The 19,211-nt window shown below is 41.6% G+C and overlaps 1 protein-coding gene across 1 annotated transcript in view; it reads right to left on the bottom strand.

Annotated features, from left to right (window-relative positions):
- Positions 1 to 151: 151 nt before the first annotated feature.
- TACC2 (transforming, acidic coiled-coil containing protein 2) overlaps positions 152 to 19,211 on the bottom strand; it is a 46,402-nt gene continuing 27,342 nt past the window's right edge. The window contains exons 8-14 of the mRNA XM_009881595.1: positions 15,239 to 15,382; positions 14,257 to 14,333; positions 9,689 to 9,732; positions 3,412 to 3,572; positions 2,616 to 2,722; positions 1,391 to 1,511; positions 152 to 716 (exon numbers count right to left, since the gene is read on the bottom strand). Of these exons, the coding sequence (XP_009879897.1) occupies positions 651 to 716; positions 1,391 to 1,511; positions 2,616 to 2,722; positions 3,412 to 3,572; positions 9,689 to 9,732; positions 14,257 to 14,333; positions 15,239 to 15,382 (720 nt within the window). The 3' untranslated portion in view covers positions 152 to 650. The remainder of the gene's footprint in view (positions 717 to 1,390; positions 1,512 to 2,615; positions 2,723 to 3,411; positions 3,573 to 9,688; positions 9,733 to 14,256; positions 14,334 to 15,238; positions 15,383 to 19,211) is intronic.

The following is a 19,211-nucleotide window of genomic DNA, read 5'->3' as shown; positions in this document are numbered from 1 at the left end:
ATAGATCGGTGCACATATTCTTGTGCCCCACAGAGTGCTCCAAGCAGTGACCCACAAAGTGCTTTCTGTGAAGGAATTAGTTAATAAGGGCTGCTGCATCTGGCGCTGCACATGAAGAAAGCAAGTACATAAAATAGAGCCATACTTATCTTCAACTTTCAACGAAAAAATTTATTTACAATAGAGAATTTCATTTGTGACATGCATTTTCTTTTTTTTTTTTTTCCATTTTTAATTTTATTTTACAAATCAGCAAATGCAGATAAAGTTTACACTCCTTAAGGCAAGAGTCCCCATGCAAGTAATACATGTTTATATTAAATCCAAAAGACATCCAACATGGGAACTCATGTACAAAGGGAAGGCTAGGATCAGCAATTTGTAATTTCTTAGAGAACTTGACAATCTCCCTGATACAGGAACTTTGAGATCAACTTGCTATGAATTATACTATGAAAATGCAAACAATAGCAAGAAATTCTGATAGTCATCTTAGTACTGCATACAATTAAATCAACTTTATTTAGAAAGAAAATACAGTAGTGCATACGAAAAAGTGAAAATATAACCTGTCCACATAAATGTATGGACATCAGTGTGCCAATGGTCATATTGCACTCAATATCGAAGTCCAGAAATTTGGTTAAAAGTTAGCTTTTCCCCATTTTGGCAATCAGTTCATCACAAATCTTTGTTAATTCTTCTATCTCTTTATTCTGGAAAATAAAAGGCAATATTAAGTATTATGAAAAATATTGTTGCATTAAGATGAGTTGTTTTTTTTTTTAATTAACGAGCCTTTAGAAGTGTGGCACAACTAAGTTTTCTCCAATACTGAGAACATAACATCTATATAGAGAAAGATATATAGGTAGATATGTGCGTACATAGTAGAGCTACGTGTAGTGCATTCAAACAATCCGCTTACTTATTTCCACATACAGCTCCTCTGACTTCAATAAATACAATTTACCATTAAAGCAGACAGCTTTACAGCAGTCATTCCTAGCATACGGTAATAATACATCGTTTAAACTTGTTTCCAGGCTGCACTTTTATAACATTATTTTCACCCTGTTCTTCCAGGGGCTCTAAGCAAGGACGAGGTGGGTTACACTGAAAGGAAACTCCTTTGCTGAGCTAGAGAACACGAGATATAAATAGGGATTTCCTACAGTCGCTTTTGCCCTAAGCCGCACAGATCCGTATCTGATCACTTTGTGTCCGTTACCAGCACAGGCACGTACGCTCGCGTACAGCTAGAACGAAAAACGGAAACAAAAACCGAAAGAAGAACTAAACCAAGAAGACACAGCCACGCTGGGGAAGTTTCACCTAACTTTGGTCATCCCATTGACTTCTGCGTTAAAAAAGCTGAATTGCTATTTACCTTTTGTTCCAGTGTTCTTTCCAATGCGTCGACTTTCAGCTGCTCCTTACGAAGGCTGGCCTGATACGCTGCTTGCTCTTGCTGAGCCTTGCCTCTCACTTGTGCAATTTCAGCATTGGCTCTAGAAAAACACAGATTTTTGTCACATCAGGTTCTCTACAGGAAAGGACAGCGGGTGCCGACGGATGGACTGCATCTTAACAGATGGGTGGTGAGGGCAGGGCTACTTTCTGTGTGTCTTTGAAAGTATGCTGAGACTTGTCCCTGGAGACTTTTCAGGACTCCCTCTCTTGCTCAGCAGAGGCTGCAAAGTCTCTTCTTAATGTCCGTGTCGTTCCCTCCCTGATTCTCTCAAACATCTGTGCTGGGGTCCTAAACATCACTTAGGTGGAGGTGTTTTATGCAAGTTTCCAAATCTGATCTCCTGTTCCTACAGACTACTCGCAGCTGGGCCAACAGCTGGAAAGCAAATCCAAGTCTCACTTGGTTTTAGGCACTGATCAATCCTAGTGACATTTTAGAGACATCTCTTGGGTTTAGGGGACTGTAATACGAGTCCTGAAGGTAATCCCTAGAAATGCTTACTTGGTTGTTTCACGGAGGCGTAGGAAAAAAAAATTAAAAGAAAACCAACCAGAGCTGCCTGTCTTAAGCCACAATCAGATGTTTGCTCCTTAACGGTGGCTTAAGGAGTTACTATTGGTGCACATCTGGCATGGTCTTTTGTGCAACTGTTCCTCGTCACCCTCAGCAAAAGTTGGGCTGATCCAGCGTAGATAACCGGCGTTACTGATTCTGCACTGGAACAGCTGAGCAGCACCTACATGTTCTGTTCTGCTGATTGAGGCAGGGGCAGCGACACAGCCCAGGGGCAAGAGCAAATCTCGGGGGCCAGAAGAGTGGCTGTGGGTGAAAATATCTGAGCACAGCCCTTCATAGCTGCATAAACCTAGCTAATGGCTTCTTGCTTGATCTTCCCTGGAAAATACATTAAAGAAACATGAAGATATTTCATAAAGATAAAATTTTAGGTGTTCTATATGTCAGGAGCTGGAAGAGACACCAGCTCATTACAGAAATTCTCATTAGGGCATTTCATTCCACTGTCCATCACAGAGCAGCCTGGGCTCTGTGTATCGAAGGAGCAGGTTTGGGATGCAAGGTCCAGCCCCAGGAACCCTCCAGTGGCATGAACTCCCATTAAGAGACGTGTACAATCCATTACCTGTCCAGTTTTTCCTCAGCGTGAATTTTGAGTGCTTGATACCTCTGCTCTTCCTTCTTTACTCGTGACAAATATTCCTGCGCGCATTTCTTTAACACTTCTTCATTCTTAAATGAGAAGATTACGTTAAAGTTAATCAAAGAGGTTGAAATGTAGAATCATAGAATGGTTTGGGTTCGAAGGGACCTTAAAGCTCATCCAGTTCCAACCCCCTGCCCTGGGCAGGGACACCTCCCACCAGCCCAGGTTGCTCCAAGCCACGTCCAACCTGGGGGACAGGCACCTATTTGCGGGAGTCACACTCAGATATTTGAAGGGCTGCAGCCTAACACCGACAGCCCCCCACAGAGGCTGTCTGAAGCAGTATCACACAATGCAAAGAGCTTTACAATTCTTCTCTTTGCGTTTGATGCATGGCTGCACTCCTTCATCTGAGGATTACATTACATCACACACTTTAGACGTAACCTCTGACCTGAGGGATTCACCTCCAAGGTCTGAACAGAACGCTCAGTCCAGAAGCCAGCCCTGACGTGTGCTCAAGTCCCGCGGTTATGTGACATCTATTGAAATCGCAGTGTCCCACATGGGAGAAAGTTACTCCTGTGCAAAATCTTCATCTTTTTTAAGCCAAAAAGAAAGCAGAAATGAGCATTCATGTTCTCCCTGCCCCCAGCACACTGCCCTCTAATGTAGTACTCAACTGGAACCAGTTGTGCTCTCTGTTATGCAGCACTGGTACACAAGAGCCTGCTCAGCTTTGCTCTTCCAAGGAAGGGACTTTAACACAACTCACCTTCCGAAACCCCTCCAATACTTCTTTCATTTTTTCGTATCTCCTGAAAAGATCTGCCAGTGACTTCTCCACTGAATTCAGATCTGCCAAAGCTTGTTCCTTCTCCACTATCAGCTGCTGAACGGTGTGATGGGAGACAGATTTCTCTCTCTGTTCATCCTCTGTTAGAAAGGAGAGAGTGGGAGGAAAAAAAAGCAATTTTCAGAAGGGTCATTGTAGTAAGAACACTGATTTCACCATCATCTATAGTTTCTACTATACTGTGCTCTACATTGTGTATTAGTAAGTTTGCAGGATCCAGAAACGTCATTTTTATATAAAGACACAATCCTGCTTTGGAAAAAGGTTGCTAACTACAGGGATATTTAAATACTTTTACGTTGGGGAAAAAATGTGAATATATCTGTACTGATGATTTATTTCCCTTTCAACTCAGCTGTTCCCACGAAAAAGGCAGGTGCTGGATTTCCCTTCTTTGCCTGAAGACGCGCTAGCTGAAGGAAAGGATGTTTATGCATATTGCCAGCACTGGCAATAAATTATTTGCCATTGCTGATATATGCTTGTCATCCCCTGGCATCTCTTCTAACCCCTACAAACAAGGGACTTTGTTTAATGGAATTCAAGCCAAATTCTTCCCTTGGAAAAAGTGTTCTGCAAACTCTCATTCTTAGGATTATTGTAGCAAGTGCCAGAAAAGAAATTTAACATTCGACCGACTTTTTAAGTTCTGGAGAAAATATCTTCCAAACTTCTCCTGTGTATAGCTAAATTTGAGGCAGGAATGGTGGGAAGAACACAACCAGAATCCAAATCCATATGGAAGAGACCTTTTCAAAGGAACTGACCTACTAATAACTTGGAATACCTGTTTAACACTGGGAAAAAAGGTCTGGCATTGTCTTCCAAAATGCTTCATTGTTTGTTTCATATCCTAAAATATGGTTGTGTGTTCATGTTTTAAGGGCTACTTTGATGATACTGAAATGAAAACCGACCCGCCAAACATGGCAGTTTTATATTGCCATTTTCCTCTGTCTATGATAGAAACTAAAATAAGGTAAGAAGTTCTCCCACGTAAAAAGCAGAAGGCATTTCAGAATCTACAGCTGTGCATTCAGGCCTTTATATTTTGAAATATAAAGAACTAAGCAAGAGTTTATTTATTTTTTTATTTGAATAGAAGCCTTCATCTGAATTAAGTATTTCATAGTGCTGGCCAGCTCTGAAATGTCAAAGTTGATATTGTCCATTCCCAAACTGAGACTAATCTCCTCCTTTTGCATATTCAGTCCTTTTATATGCTTTTTTGCTAGCCTAACCAAACCCAGAGCGGCGATGATGCCACGCCGTGAGCACGTCAGCTCACCCTGGCTATGTTCTGTGCTCCTCTGCCCAACCCCTGACAGCGTCTCGCTGGAGCAGAGCCTGCCCTGAGCTTATTTTGCTCTCTGTGATGGAGAAGATTGAAAGAGCCAGAGAAGCTCTCAGGACCTGCACCGAGCTTGCAGCACTGGAAGTTATAACACCTTATTTTACCGGTGAACAAACACCTTTGATATGGCAGAACCGAGAAACCCAGAGCCCTGTAATGCCACGTCAGTTCGATCACATTTAACGTTTCATAAAAAATTAACATTCTTTTCTCTTTTGCCTTCTTAAAGACACTCTGCGATAATCTGTAATGTCAAAAAGAATGTGTTCTCAAGTAAAATATGAAAACTATTTGTCATCCTTTGTTTATTTTTCTAAATTTTGGAAGTTGTCACCTTGTGTTCCAGCACCAGACTTGTTTAATCACGCTGGAGATTACACACTCTCTAGCTTAATTCCAAAGCCCTTACTGGCAGGATCCTCCTCTTTGGCAAAACCTCTGTTGTCATAACTCTGCACGGGAGAAGGGATCCATTTGCACGACCACGTAATGTACTTAAATGTATTTAATGTCACAACTTTTTTTTTTTTTTCCTTAGACTGCTGCCTGCTGTTTTTTAGCAACTTCCTTCTTATTTGTTTCTAGGGCAATCTAAAAAGTTCCCGTTCCCCCCAGCGCAGGCGGTGCCCTCCTCCCTCCTCCTGGTCCCGCTCCTCGCAGGCTCAGCCCCACTGCAACTGGCACACGGGAATTAGGGGCAAATGATGCCCAATGCTCCCTTTCTCCTCTCCCATCCAAGACATGCTAGAGGTGTCCATGGACCGGGGAGGGAGATGGGGCCCTCGTTAGGCTCCAAGAGGAAATTGGGAATTTATACTGGGGAAGGGAGTGACATAAATTGGAAAGAGGGAAAGTTTCCCATGAGCTTTAGGAAAGGGGCACCTGATAATCTCTGATAACAGCTGAGATACCTTTAAAACCAAAGTGGTTAAATACTACAGAAACCAGAAACTGGCATCTGGCTGGAGGGGGACCGGAAGATCTGTATGGTATTTTCTAAAACTATGATTTAACTTTCATGAAGAAGCTGCTTAGTGGAACTGTGCTGATAACAGTCTGCCAGTCGAATCTTAGTTCAGCAGTTACAGATACTTATTTCTAAAGATATCTATGAGGTTATGTGATTAAAATATTTTAATTAAATGGCTTCCATGTCTGCAACACACACTGTCCACGGCTCACCAACAATAACAACAGTACGCTCAGGACTAACGCTATCCAAATTGACAGAATCAGAGCACCACCACAGCAGATCCGCTTTCAGGCTCAGCTGAGTATTACATGACTTAATGGGAACGCAGCAAACGGAGAACAAAAGCAAAAGAAACTAAAAATGCAAAATGCTGGTGTGAAAGTTGGTGAAAAGCTTTACTTACCAGGCTTGCCTGTTTTGTTTTTGCAAGCAAATAGCAAGAAGCAACAAAAACGGAAGCAAAACAGAAAAACAGGAATTGTTAGGAAAGCAGAAATTAAGTAATGCAACAACCTGTAATGCACAAAGCATAACATCTGTTTGTTTTTCATAATGAGAATTTAATTACGTATTTAAACGTACAGGTATAAGGATACATTTTTAACAGGAAAAAAAACCCCACCAACATTACAAATCCACCAATAAAAAGGAACTCCACGACAGGGATTTGGGAAGGGAACTGGGGATGGCTGTGAGCAAGATGCGTGCGGGACGGGCTGCAGTGAGCATCGGGGTTCCGCGGGCTCCGTCCCCTACGGCTGTCGGTGCCACGCAGCCGTGAGCTGCGCAACCTGGGCAGCAAAGCCGTAGCACAGGCAGCAGGCGAGCCTGGGAAAAAACTGTTCTTTTTTCTCCCCCCTTCCTCAGTACGAACAAGGACGCGTTAGGGGCTGAGGCAAGTGTAAGAAAAAAGGAAAAAAAAAAAAGTTAAAAGCACCAGTAAAAAAAAAATATGCAGAAAGACCCTAAGAGGGATCTATGCACCAACAGCTCGCAAGCTCTGGCTGTGCAGAGTATGGCATGAAACTAACTGCCTAAGCTAAGTCGGGTAATATTGGGTTCTGTATGTATATGACAGCAAATACTACACCTGCCCTTGAAATCAAAGGCAATTACTGCTTGCAATGCAAGTTCTCAGTGCCTTTATAGGCAAACATATACAATCATATATTGTCAAAACGGAATATTTTCAATATTCATTATACATATACACCCATGACAACCTATAAAAAGCTGAGCAGCTTTTTAAAAGCACCTATAAAAGCTGGACCTACCAACCACACTGAATATTCATTAAAGGGATTTGTGAAATGGGTTCACTTGTAACGCCCTCCTAACAGGGCTGGATAAATAGCTCAGAAGGGTTAAATCATAAATACAAACAGCACAGGCACTTCTTTTGTTACAGTGCATGTTTTGCTTTAGCAGTAAGACATTATTGTGATAATAGTTCAGTGAAGTATATGCAAATAGCACACAGACACTCATTTTTTCTCCACAACACAGCATTTGGATGAGTGAATTCCTTTATCAGAAGGGACAGTAATTTACAACAAATGACAGGAGAAAGTGGGACAATTAGGTCAGAAATTTTCATTAAATGCAGGGAGAAGAAGCCTCGCATTTAACGTATTGCCATGCTGTAGAATTTGCATATTGCTCTAATTAGCACATGCTTTCTGTGTCACTATTGTTGGTTCAGTTCATTTGCAAATGGACAGCAAATTACATTATTTATAGCCATCGCTCTTAAAAACTTGCCAAATATCATTTGAAAGACTCCGGCTGATACTCTGAATTTGAAGGTTAAAGATCTTTCTCTTTCCCGGGCGCTCAATGGCCTGATGCTTTAATCATCCTTGATTTCTTTGCAACAAGAGGAAATGGCAATTGTAGAATTTACTCTGTACGCTGTGACTGTGCCTTTGCCTTAGGACCCTTATTCTATACCTTCTTGTTGCACTGCGGTCTCACAATTTGATTATTTTAAATCTGTTTCTCTAAAATAGAATTTGAATTTGTTATCAAAAAGAAACTTCTGTTGCTAACTGTATGCATACGCTTGGGGAAAAAAGGACAGGTCCTGCGTTTGTACATATGAAGGGCCAGGTTCAGGGATGAAGCCATACCACAGTGTGTTTCGTGTAAACCAAAATGAATTAAGTTCTTTGCATACTCTGGTCACTCCTATTTAACGTGTGCATGATGAGAATGACAGACGTTATGTTAGAAGACAGGCAAATTTGCTCAGTTGTACATACAAAAGGCAACAGAGGCATAACACCATAGAGAATGAAGCCAGGCATATTATTATCATACACTATTCAGTAGTCTATGTTTTATTAGATATTTTATTTATTATTATTTTTATAATAACATTTGTTTGTTTATTTATAAGCTCATTTTTCCCTTCGCTTGAAAGGAGGCTGGGGTGTCTCCCAATGGCTGAGAAATGCAGGAAGGCAGTAAAAGCACCAGACGTTGAACTGCTTCCCCCCCACTCTCTTTGGGCAAAAATAAGCAAATTCACTACAAATGTATGTAAACGCAACTCAAGCATTAATTACAAATTAAAAGAAACCAAAAATTTGAGGGCCGCACAGTACTGACTGTGTATGAGGGGACTGCTCCTTTTAAAAGGGACAAAACAATAGGATATGTTGATAGCTGTAATAAAAATCCTTCCCTGTTGAAAATGGTTTAGAACGATGCGGGTATGCCGGTTGCGTTCCTGGCACACTGCACTCTCTGTGACAGTTCTCTCAGGGGGAGTAAGTGCAATAATTTCTTTCTTTTCATTTTTCAATGAACCAAGAGCAAACAGGCTGGGTTCACAGCACTCCCCGCTCGCAGACACCAGTAGCTAGGCTAGCCTTTCTCCTGCGTCTCACAGCCCAGATTTAACTCTGAGGCCACTCCTAATGGCTTTTAACGGAATTTCACAGTTCTCTCCTGCTTTACACGAGCTTGGCCAGATGAGCTCAGTCCTGCTTTTTCACTGCTTCTTTTCCTGCTCTTCCCAGCAATTTTGGCCACGGAGAACCCACGACAGCGCTCAGCCGTTCGCCTTTCTGGGAGACAGCTTGAGCTGAAGCAGCACAGGGCAGCACAAGGGACTGCCGCTTTCTACAGCCAGACTAAGAAAAAGAGCTTTGGAAATCTTATGAGGAGGCTTTACAATCACATCCCAGGGGCCGGACCTCCCACGCCAAGGCAGCACACGAGTCCTGCAACATTTGGTTTCGAAATACTACTGCACAGAGCGTTTTTCATTTGCGGGGTGTGCTGTTAATAAAGGCGTTTTCTAATCATTGTGAGGCAAAACATGTCATAATTTAGAGTTTAAAGGAGACCCCCTGTGTCAGTAAACAACTGGGGAGGTGGACTGGGCCACTCATAATCTCTCAGCTGGGATTGGAGTTAATCTAGGTTTTGGTCTGACCAATGCACTTAGCACGGATAATCCCTGTTGTTGTAAAGAGCTAAGTTTGGTATCTGCCATTAAACAGTTGGGAGCAGATGACTAAAGAGGGTTTAGGTCTTTGAAAGTCTCTCCTGGAGATACCCACAAATTGTGGGCAAAGCATTTAAACGCATTTCCTATGGGACAGTTTGCTTTGATGCAGAAGAAAAAGCCCTGACCTTTCTGTATTACCTGGACTGCCTCGGGGGCTACTTTCTGTGGAATGAAGCCCTGGCTTTTCATCACAACCTGGCAGCACACACTGGTGTCCTCAGGTGCGTTCACAGTTCCCAGCAGCACCAGCAGACGTAGCTAGCATCAAAATGAAGCCCAGAGACTTCAACTACATTTCTAGGCTCTCTTCAGAAAATCAGAGGATAGCATCTTTCAGAGTAGAAACACCTACCTATCATCTGAGCGATCGTCTTCTCGTATTCTGAAACTATTTTCCTATAAGAGGGGGGGAAAAAAAAAAAAAGAAAAGCTTTTAGCAAACATCATAATTGCTAATGCTTACTTAGAAAATAATGCTACTCAATAACTGAACTATGGTATTTACAAAGAGATACAGAACCCCTTTGCACTTTTATGTGCTCCATGTTACATAAGTAACAAATAATACTGACAGTTTAAACATTGCACTTGATTTTTAATTCTCCACGTAAATCAGTATAGGTGGGGGGAGGGAAAAGGGATTGCTTTGAACAAATTCTGTTACTTGAAACATGCCCAAAGTACATTACCAATCATGATTTAAATATAAACATAATCACACGGGTCTAAGAGTTACAGAGAGTCTGATTTTTCCATTAGTTTCTCCCCTCTTCTCCATGTTTGTGTTAGCTTATTTTTAATGTAAAAGTTACGTAAAGTTATCATTGGTAGCAAGTAAACCTGAGTATAAACAGGAGTATAGTTGGCCCTCATCCAAAATATATCTAATCTTCCACTCTCCAAATGTGACTAAATGATCCATTAGCACTTAAGAGAACAAGACCAAAATATTCAATTATGTAGCACAAAATCCATCGTGTCCTATTTCCCAAATCTGTTTTTGAAACAGAGGTGGCAAAATGTTACTTTTAAGACTATTTCATTTCATATACTCACGGTAGGCTTTGAATTTCCTTCTCGAAAAGAGGTTAGCCAAAATAAGCAGATTAAATGCGATTTAGAAAGATGATCTGTCCCTTCCCAGAGCCAAATAAAGCTAATGAAATGAGACTAGCTTGATCTGTGCTTTGATTCATGAGCCACGTAGGACTGTCTATGAAAAACAAAATTACCCCACACTTCATCTGAAGTGGATATTCAAGATAGCTCACGGGTACTTAAATACATCTCTTCTGAAGTCTTAGCTCACTTTCCCTTGCTCCTTTTTAGGGAAGTCTGCTGCTGTCGGTGAGGTTACGGGAAGGATGTGGGAAAATCCTGAGACAAAAGTCAGTAAGGAAAGGAGAAACTTGCGGGGCTCCCAAAAAAACCCAACGGAGTAACTGCAGTACCGCTTATCTCAAATCTGAATGACAGCGCCCAGAAACCCCCGAGAAGGCCGCCTGCCCCAAAGGTCAGTAGCGTCTCACGTGCTCCTGCAGAGCCCTCAACAGAGCCTGGACTCCCCGCTGACCTCACTCAGGCTTCAGGTAGAAACAACAGGTTTTGGTACTGGGGCCAGAGCCCATCCCTGCACAGCTCGCCGTGCCCCGGCCGCTGCCACCACTGGGGTCTGCTCCGATGCTGCTTCCCCTGCTGACAGTCCTGTTGTTTTAATTGGCTTTTTTCTTTTTCTTTTTAACCATAAATCACATTTTTGAGAGCAAAGATAGCCACAAGGATTTTCCCCTAAAAGGAAGGGATTGGTTTCATGTCCAAAGAAGATTACCGCAAAAGCCTGCTGTAAGCAATAAGGATTTTAAAGCCATGTCATATCCGTGTAACACCAGACACCTTTAGGAAGTTTTATCATCCTAGAAAACGAAGCCAAGGACTCTGGGCAACAAACATGACATTAAACACTGTTACAACGCTATGGCACTTCCCAGCCTAGGCTGCACCGACGAAGTTGGCAGCAAAGTGAAATAACATTATCTACTTCTTATTTTTACCAGCTTAGACTAGTTCAAGTAGGGACCGCACTCCCTGCATTATCCAGCCTTACGAATCACGCGGCGGCTGTTCAGTAGAAGTGGATACTGCAACGGCACATTGATTTTAACAATATTCGATTTGGAAAGCAACGTGGTCAAGTGAAGTCTTGTTCCAGATTGGTGTCAAAGGCCTCTTTCAGTCAAGCAGCCTAAACAATGGTCATTATGGTTGGGGAACCAAAGGATGCTGGCCACATCATTCCTCTCTGTGATGGCACATCTCAAGCCCAGCTTGACACACCGCGGAGCCTTAACTTTTGGTACATTAGACATTCAGTCTATTTATTGACTTCCTGCAATTTCGTAAGTCATAAAAACACCAAAATCCTGGGCTACAAAGGACCTCAGAGGTCATCTGCTTGACTTCCTTTACACAGGAATAATCAATTAGACCTCCAAATAGCCATATTTAAATATTTCTTGCCTGCCGCCGATTGTACCATTGGATTAATGGTATAGCTCACCCCAGTTTAGCTCTTCGATAGTTATTACATTATTACAACTTCTTATCTTCTTATTACATCTTCTTATCCACTTGGAGTGGAATTTCCTCCACCTTGACGTTTTTTGGGAAACTCAGCTGAACTCAGGATATTCCAAGTAGAGTACGCGGGACTCAGGTAAAGGAGCATTGCTTCTGCTTCAAAGGGCAGCGATGCTTTTGTGCTTGCAACTCTAGATAATCCCTTCAACTCCTTGCCTGTCATTATGTCGTATCTAATTGCTGCATCTCTAATTTACCACACACGGACTGTTGGAACATCTAATCTTCCAAGAGAAATCTTTCTTTGTGCACACGTGCATATTTTATTATTTTGTAACAATACTAATCAGAATTATTTTTTTTTCACCCGTGTGTTCTAGGGATGTGCCTGTGGGAAATTTGGCTTAGATAATGTGCTTTCTTCAAAGCACGTTTTATTGAGGGTGTAGACACACAAGCAAGTTACTGTTAGGAAGATGAAGGTAGAGATCTACAGTGTGCTCTGTGTCACTCCCTGCTCTCCTTTCATTAAGGAATAAGCAACGTCTGTCAGTGCCCCTTTGGGGCTGGCAGGCGCCTGCACCCAGGCAGCATCTAGAGAACAGACCAAGTACCGCACTGGAGCGTGTGCTGAACGCTGAGAAGTTCCTTACACAATTCCTCGTTCTGTTCATTCCTTGGTTTGCTTCCCAGGTTTGACCGCTTGCAGCAGCTCCTTTCTCTTTTGCCTCATTATGCACGTGAGGGCTACGCCAGGGTTTTGTTTCCTTTCCCGAGCAGAGCGCAAGAGGTGAGAGAACTCAGCTGAGCACGGGAGATGGCTTTGTGAAAGAAAAGAAGCGGCTGCCCTTGCGTTTGCAGACGCCTCTCTGAAGATGCTTTGGCTCAAAGCCCTGTGCTGCCGCTATTCCGATCTGCCATGTGGGACTCCTGGCACCCGTGCCAGCGTTTGCCGAGTTCTGCGCTGAAGTTCCCTTTCGCCCTTACTCCCTAAGTACGGTTTTCCTGGCTGTAAGCAGGAATTGCATATGCAGGTCACCACGTGATACAGCGCATTGGCTTTAGCTTTAAACCACTGAGACATTTAATTCTGGGAAGAAGCTGGTGCTAGAGCAGAAGTGATTTTGAAGAAAATTCAGTCTCAGAAGCAATAGCAGAAACTATTACTTAAAAGAAGGATGCTAAAATAATCCGACAGTTTCCTTTCATTTATACGCTAAGGAGGGAGATGTTTTTTCTGTCTGTTTGAAGGTAGAAAATAATAGGCTTTAAAGACTCCACGAAATATTTTTATACAATCTCTTTTGCAACTGATGACTTTCTCAGACTCAGATCATTGAGCAGGTCGAGCTCATCTATGGTATTCTGTGGTTCTTATGGTATTACCACTGTGAAAAAAAAAGGCTGAAACTTTCAACTCACTGAATGGAAAGCAATAGTGATTCTTTGAGCAACACCCCTCAACTCATCCACTACAGTGATTTTGTTGTCACCCTTGCAAGTGGTAGGACCTGGACTGGGAAGAAAGGTCAAACCAGTTATGTTCCAGTATACAGATATTTAATGTAATAGAGGCAGGTTTGCAAGGAGAAATAGAATATATTAGAACAACAGATACAACTAGAAGAAACTGAAAAGGTCTGGGTCCTTCTATGAGCTCTCAAAATCCCAATTGCTAAACTGAAATCAAGCTTAGTGTGTGCAATAATTTAAAAAATTAGCTCAGTTTAAAGAAAAGGGTGTAGAATCTCCTTGAAAGTCAACACTCAAGAGGCCAGAGCAGTTCCTTTGCAAGAAATGTTTTCCTGCTGTCAGATGGGGTTTTGTATTCTATTGTTAAAGAAACTTTTTACAATAATCTCCTGGAGAAAGCCTGTACTACTCATACCTATCTGCAAACCTTCACATTCTTTCTTCTGTTGGCAAAAGTCTTTGTGGAGAGTGAATTTTAAATTAGCAAATGCATCCCTCTGCCAGCTCTGCAGGCAGACTCATTCACTCAGGCAACAGAAACTCCACATTCCACGTGTGAATTCACAGCATAAACTGGAGGAAATTCTTCCCTTACACTAACCTACATTAAGAGCCCTCTTATCTCAGTATTTTGTGGATGTAAATGAGATTAGCAACGTAGAAGTTTTCAACGATTACCCTGAACGGTGGTGCCCACCACGCAGAGCAAAGACAAAGTATCCGTTTCGGATCAATCCACAGCCTTCCGTTAAAAATAACTGAACAAATCCCGCTAACCAAACCAGCTGTACAATCACCGTACTCTGTGTACCATCCACAGCTGAAATGAGACTCTCTGTCAGTGTGATTAGTGACAAGTTAATAACCCACCTCATTTCCATCACTTCCCTTCTGCTTTCTTCATATTTCTCTTTCCACTCAGATACTTCTCTTTCCTTGGCCACAATCTGAAACGAAGAAAGCAAAGGAGGGGAAAAAAAAAAGTTAAACCAAGTGATCCATTAAAGAGGAAATTAAATAAGTGTACAATATTTGATTTAATATCAAATTCTAATTAACAGAGGTATAGTTTCCAAATGCACAATGGTTTCAAATATAAGCATCCCCAGTGACTTTTTTTTCTTTTTCAGACTGTAAGGTGCAATTAAAAAAGTTCGGATGTGAAATCATACTCAAGTTTTTAAACTAATTTAGGAGAGTACATGCAATGTTCTTGTTTCATATTTCATTTCTGATTATAACAAGGACACTTTTTAGGAAATACTATATGACACTACACTTTGTCTGATTTGACCTGGTGCCAAATCTGAAATACTTCTGTACATGGTCCCATGATTTGTCCTCTAAGGGGGTTCTACTCCTTCTGCGTGAATATTTAGGGTCAACTGTCCATGAAATTTCATACCTGAAGGACTGGGTTCCTTTGTGCTCCTTTCGTTCACACGATCCATCATAAAGTTTGCAATACTCTAACACTAGATTGTACCCATGTTTTATTATTTTTAGCCAGACTGTAGCTTTTTAGCCAGACTGTAGCTTTGTAGAATACATATTTTTTTTCCTATTTCTAGCATCTTACAATTTTTATAAAATTATATCGCAATGTCAAGATGCACATAATACGGTCAAGGTAAAAAAAAATTATTTTCATGTAATGTCTGCTTTTCACTTACATCAAAAAAAGTGAAACTTACAGTGTAGCTCCTTTTGCTTTGGTGGTGGTTTTAGCACGGCTGAGGATAGTTTCAAGAATAGAACAAGAGTTCGTAATATGAATCATTTGGGAGAAAACAGGAAAGAAATAAACCACAAGGGTCACGTATTTCCTTTGCCAAATTCTGAAGAAAATTACCTCTGCTCTGGCGAGTCGTAGCGCAGAGTCTAAGTCTTGCTGAGGGTAGAGAAGACCCGCGGTGCTTTCTGCATCCGAGGTGCCGATCCGGGAGTACAGTGCACTTTTAGAGATGGAAACATCTGCTGGGATAGCAGGTTCTCTCTGTGTGTTTGTTTTTTTAAATACAAAGAAATGAACCATTAAATATGTGTTTAGCTAATATGTTTTCTGGGTGTAGTGCTAGGCACCAGGGTGCTGAGCTAGGACTAGAATCCTGTGCACTACTACATTACAACAGCAATAACACTAACAAGGAACTTTTAATTTAGCAATCTTCACATATACATTTAAGATCCACAGTAAGCACCAAGAGAGCCACATTACCCTTATACAGAGAACATAAAAACAGCACTTCGCCACCAATATTTTAAGGTCCTATATTAGAAAATTACTACTTTATGGTGCAGAAATGTCATCAAAACATCCACAAGAAATGCACGTCAGCAGAGGAAACTAGAATTAGAGGCAGAGAGCTCATTAAGGGGAATTCTGCTTCCATAAAAACAGATAAAGAAACCAGAAGCAAGAGGACAGCTCACTTTCTTAGGTCTGATCTGCCAATACACTGTATCTATCATAAACCGTATTCCATAAAAAGTGTGAATATTATATAGACTCACAGAATCATAGAATACACAGGTGACGTTGCTGCCTCACTGGTATTTAGCATGCGATTAGTAAGTTAAATGAGGTTTTATTTGCAGCTGCCAATTTTGCTCGTGTCAGCGGCCCACATTAAGTCGGGAGGAGAGCAGCAGGTGAAACGAGGAAGAGAGCAAAACAGAGGTATGGGACACTGAGATGCAATGTCTTGCAAACGACACTCTGGGTACCAACAACCCACGTTACAAGGCAGTAAAATCGAGGAGATTACAAAAGGCAGCAAGGAAGATGCTAAACAAAAAAAAAAAACAAACCACATTTTTAGACACCACCCATAGCAGATCTCCAGACTGGATTTCTATGCTCGAGCAACACCATACTCATTCCACTATACCATAGCACCTCTCCCCCTCACTCTTCCCCCCGGCGCAGCCCCCTGCGAGCAGTCCCCTCCCTGCAGCGACGCACCACCACAGCTATACGGCCCTGTGTCCCCTACCTACGCTTTGCATCTCGCCATCAACCAGCTAACGTGCCCGTGCTGACCGCCCGGCTGGGGATTGCCTCTGGCGGTCTGGGAAACAAAATGTTCTTTCTCTCAGCTGCTGGTGAGTCACAAAATTATTTTGGGGGTGGATGTGACCATATCCCTATTGCGGGGGTTTAATGTTTCACTCCTCTGTTAAATATGCAAGAAACTGGCTGAAGGAATCGGGATAACTGGGGACGGGGAGGAGAGGGGCAGACAGTATGGACATCATGGCAATCCCCAAAACTTGGCTTCCTTACAACACTGCACTAAAACAAGCTGGAAAATGAAAATGTCACAAAAAAAAACCTTTTTTTTTTTTTTTTTAGAGGAAACCCTCATAGAAACCAAATGGGGCAGCGAGTTAATGGTAAAAGGCATCTCTATGAGCTCTGTTGTGTTTCCAGGCTCCAGAGCAGGGAAGGGGGAGCCCCTCCGCCCGTGCAGTGCTGGGACCCCCACGACTACGCCACACAGGCACAGGCTACGTTACCTCTGGGATAATTCTGCGAGACAGAGACAGAGCACCTCCACTTCCCGGGCTGAGGACGCGCTCTGGTCCCCACATTGCCCAGAGCAGTCCCAGGGCAGCCCCGTGGGAGAAGATGGGCTTAGCCCTGGCCAGGGACATGCTCTTGCACTTATGAAGGATCTTCCTTTATCTTTCTCTTTATATGAAATCCTTCCACCAAAAGACATTTCATAGGAAATATCTTGTATCTGAGTATGGCTGAAATCCCTTGAATTTCTGTGACCTAAGAAGATACTTCACGTGCTACAGAACTTTCAAACTCACTTTCTCCAGCGGGAAGGACACAGAAATCCCTCTCTCACCGTGTATGTATGCACACATCACTTGCTAAGTCAGTGTCAAAACTGCATTTTAAAACACGGAATGATTTTGTTATTATTTTTTCAATTTAACCTGCAGATTCAGTAGCAGAATTTCTCAGTGGGCTCTCATGACAATTAAAATTGTCTCTGTGACAATGCTGCGTGTGGCCACAGAGAGGGCAGGAGTGTAGCCCGCAGTTTGTGCAGGTGGGGAGGGAAGTCAGGTCGATCAACGCCTTTTTCCATCCACTGATGGAAATGAATATTCACATACAACTTCTCTGGTACAGCACCTCCTTGCTGCTGAAAAGAGGATAACATATTTTTCCAGTTTACCTGTTACCTTTGTGCATAAACCAACATATTCTATTCCTTCAAGTTCACTAATGAAGTACCTTAGTCTTTAGGTTTTACCTGCCATAACTAAGAGTAGTAATCAAGATGTTTTTACAGATTTTTTTACATAAAAGAGAGAAAAAGATTTTATTTTATTTTAAAAGAGGGTTGGGATTTTTTAGTTGGGTTTTCTTCTTTGGTTTTTTTTTTTTCCTCACTAAAATAGCAGAGTCACATTCTACTACTTGAAGCACAGGAATGTGAAGATGAGTAGATAATGTCTGAACCAAGGTTCAGTCCTCCTCTCCACAATGTGCACACAAATAGACCTCATTAATTTCAATACCACATGCTCTTGTTTCAACACAGTTAAAAGATATTTTGTCAGACACTATTCCATAAATCATCCACTCGCTCACAGTTCTCCTCACATAGCCTAGAATAACAGAAAGGATCCAAACCCACTGTTAATTTTGTTGCAATCCCTTCTGAGTTCTCACATCACACCTTATTGAAGAAGCTGTGTTAAAAATTACATACAATGCTCACTCGAGATAAACACAGGACTAGATGCTCCAGATACCACATCTGTAGACAACATGAAGAAACCAGCAACAATAAAAGTCTAGGCAAGAAAATTTAATTAGAGCAAGAATAAGCTAAACAGCACTTAGAAAACACCGTGCTGCATCTTTATTTACAGAAGAGACTCTCACTAATTTGCTCCGTATTTTTTGTTCATTTTCAAACATGGGATTCAATTGACTATTACTTGTAGTATTTATGGAACAGGCCATTCTCTTTTTTTGCCACATTTAACCACAAACACACAAAATAATGATCAATTCCAACATAATTAGGACGTGCAGCCTCAAATCCAGTGGATTCTCCTACCTGAGCAAAAAGCATCACAAGATGTATCAAAACTACATAACCTGTATTCTTGAAAGCATCTCCCAATATACAACAACTACACAGGAAAAAATACAGCTGGGCCACAAGCTCGGACACCTCTGTAAGTGCATAAATACAGAAACACATGGTGCTGTCCACAGATCTGAGTAAAGGTAAAACAGCCAATAAATAAAACTACTGCTGGCTCAACTCAGTACCCTGACTTCAGAAAAATGTACTTTAGTTCCTCCTCAAACACAAAGCAAGAAAAACCGAGAGATAAAAAAGAGCCATTAGATCATCAAAGCTGCCCTCAAAAGAAGGGCCATCCTGAAGATCAATCTGTTGAACTGTATGAATCATATTTCAAAAGCCTCCTGCAGCTTAATTCGCTGGATTTCATAAAGAGATTGCTGGAAAATATTAATTGCGGCAAAAGAAACACAAATTTCCCTAAGCTCATCTAGAAACGTGTCAATATAACTGCCAGGATGATAAAAATTCATAAAGAAAAAAGAACATTGAAAGCATTTAATACATTCTTATGCATATTTTTATATAGCTGTTAACGTCTCACTAATATAGCTATGCTTTCTCTAGTTCTCTCTCACATTTGAGTAAATTGTACAAAAGAATAGTAATAACAACATGCAAAACAACTTAAAATTTCCAAAGATGACTGTAAAAATTCTTGGAATTTAACCATTGAGCTTGCGGTAGTGGTCCAACCAGTAT

Source organism: Charadrius vociferus, unplaced genomic scaffold (genome assembly GCF_000708025.1).
Source record: "Charadrius vociferus isolate BGI_N301 unplaced genomic scaffold, ASM70802v2 scaffold282, whole genome shotgun sequence".
Lineage (NCBI taxonomy): Eukaryota > Metazoa > Chordata > Aves > Charadriiformes > Charadriidae > Charadrius > Charadrius vociferus.
Note: the sequence above shows the minus strand (reverse complement) of the source record. Positions and strands in the feature narration are given on the sequence as shown.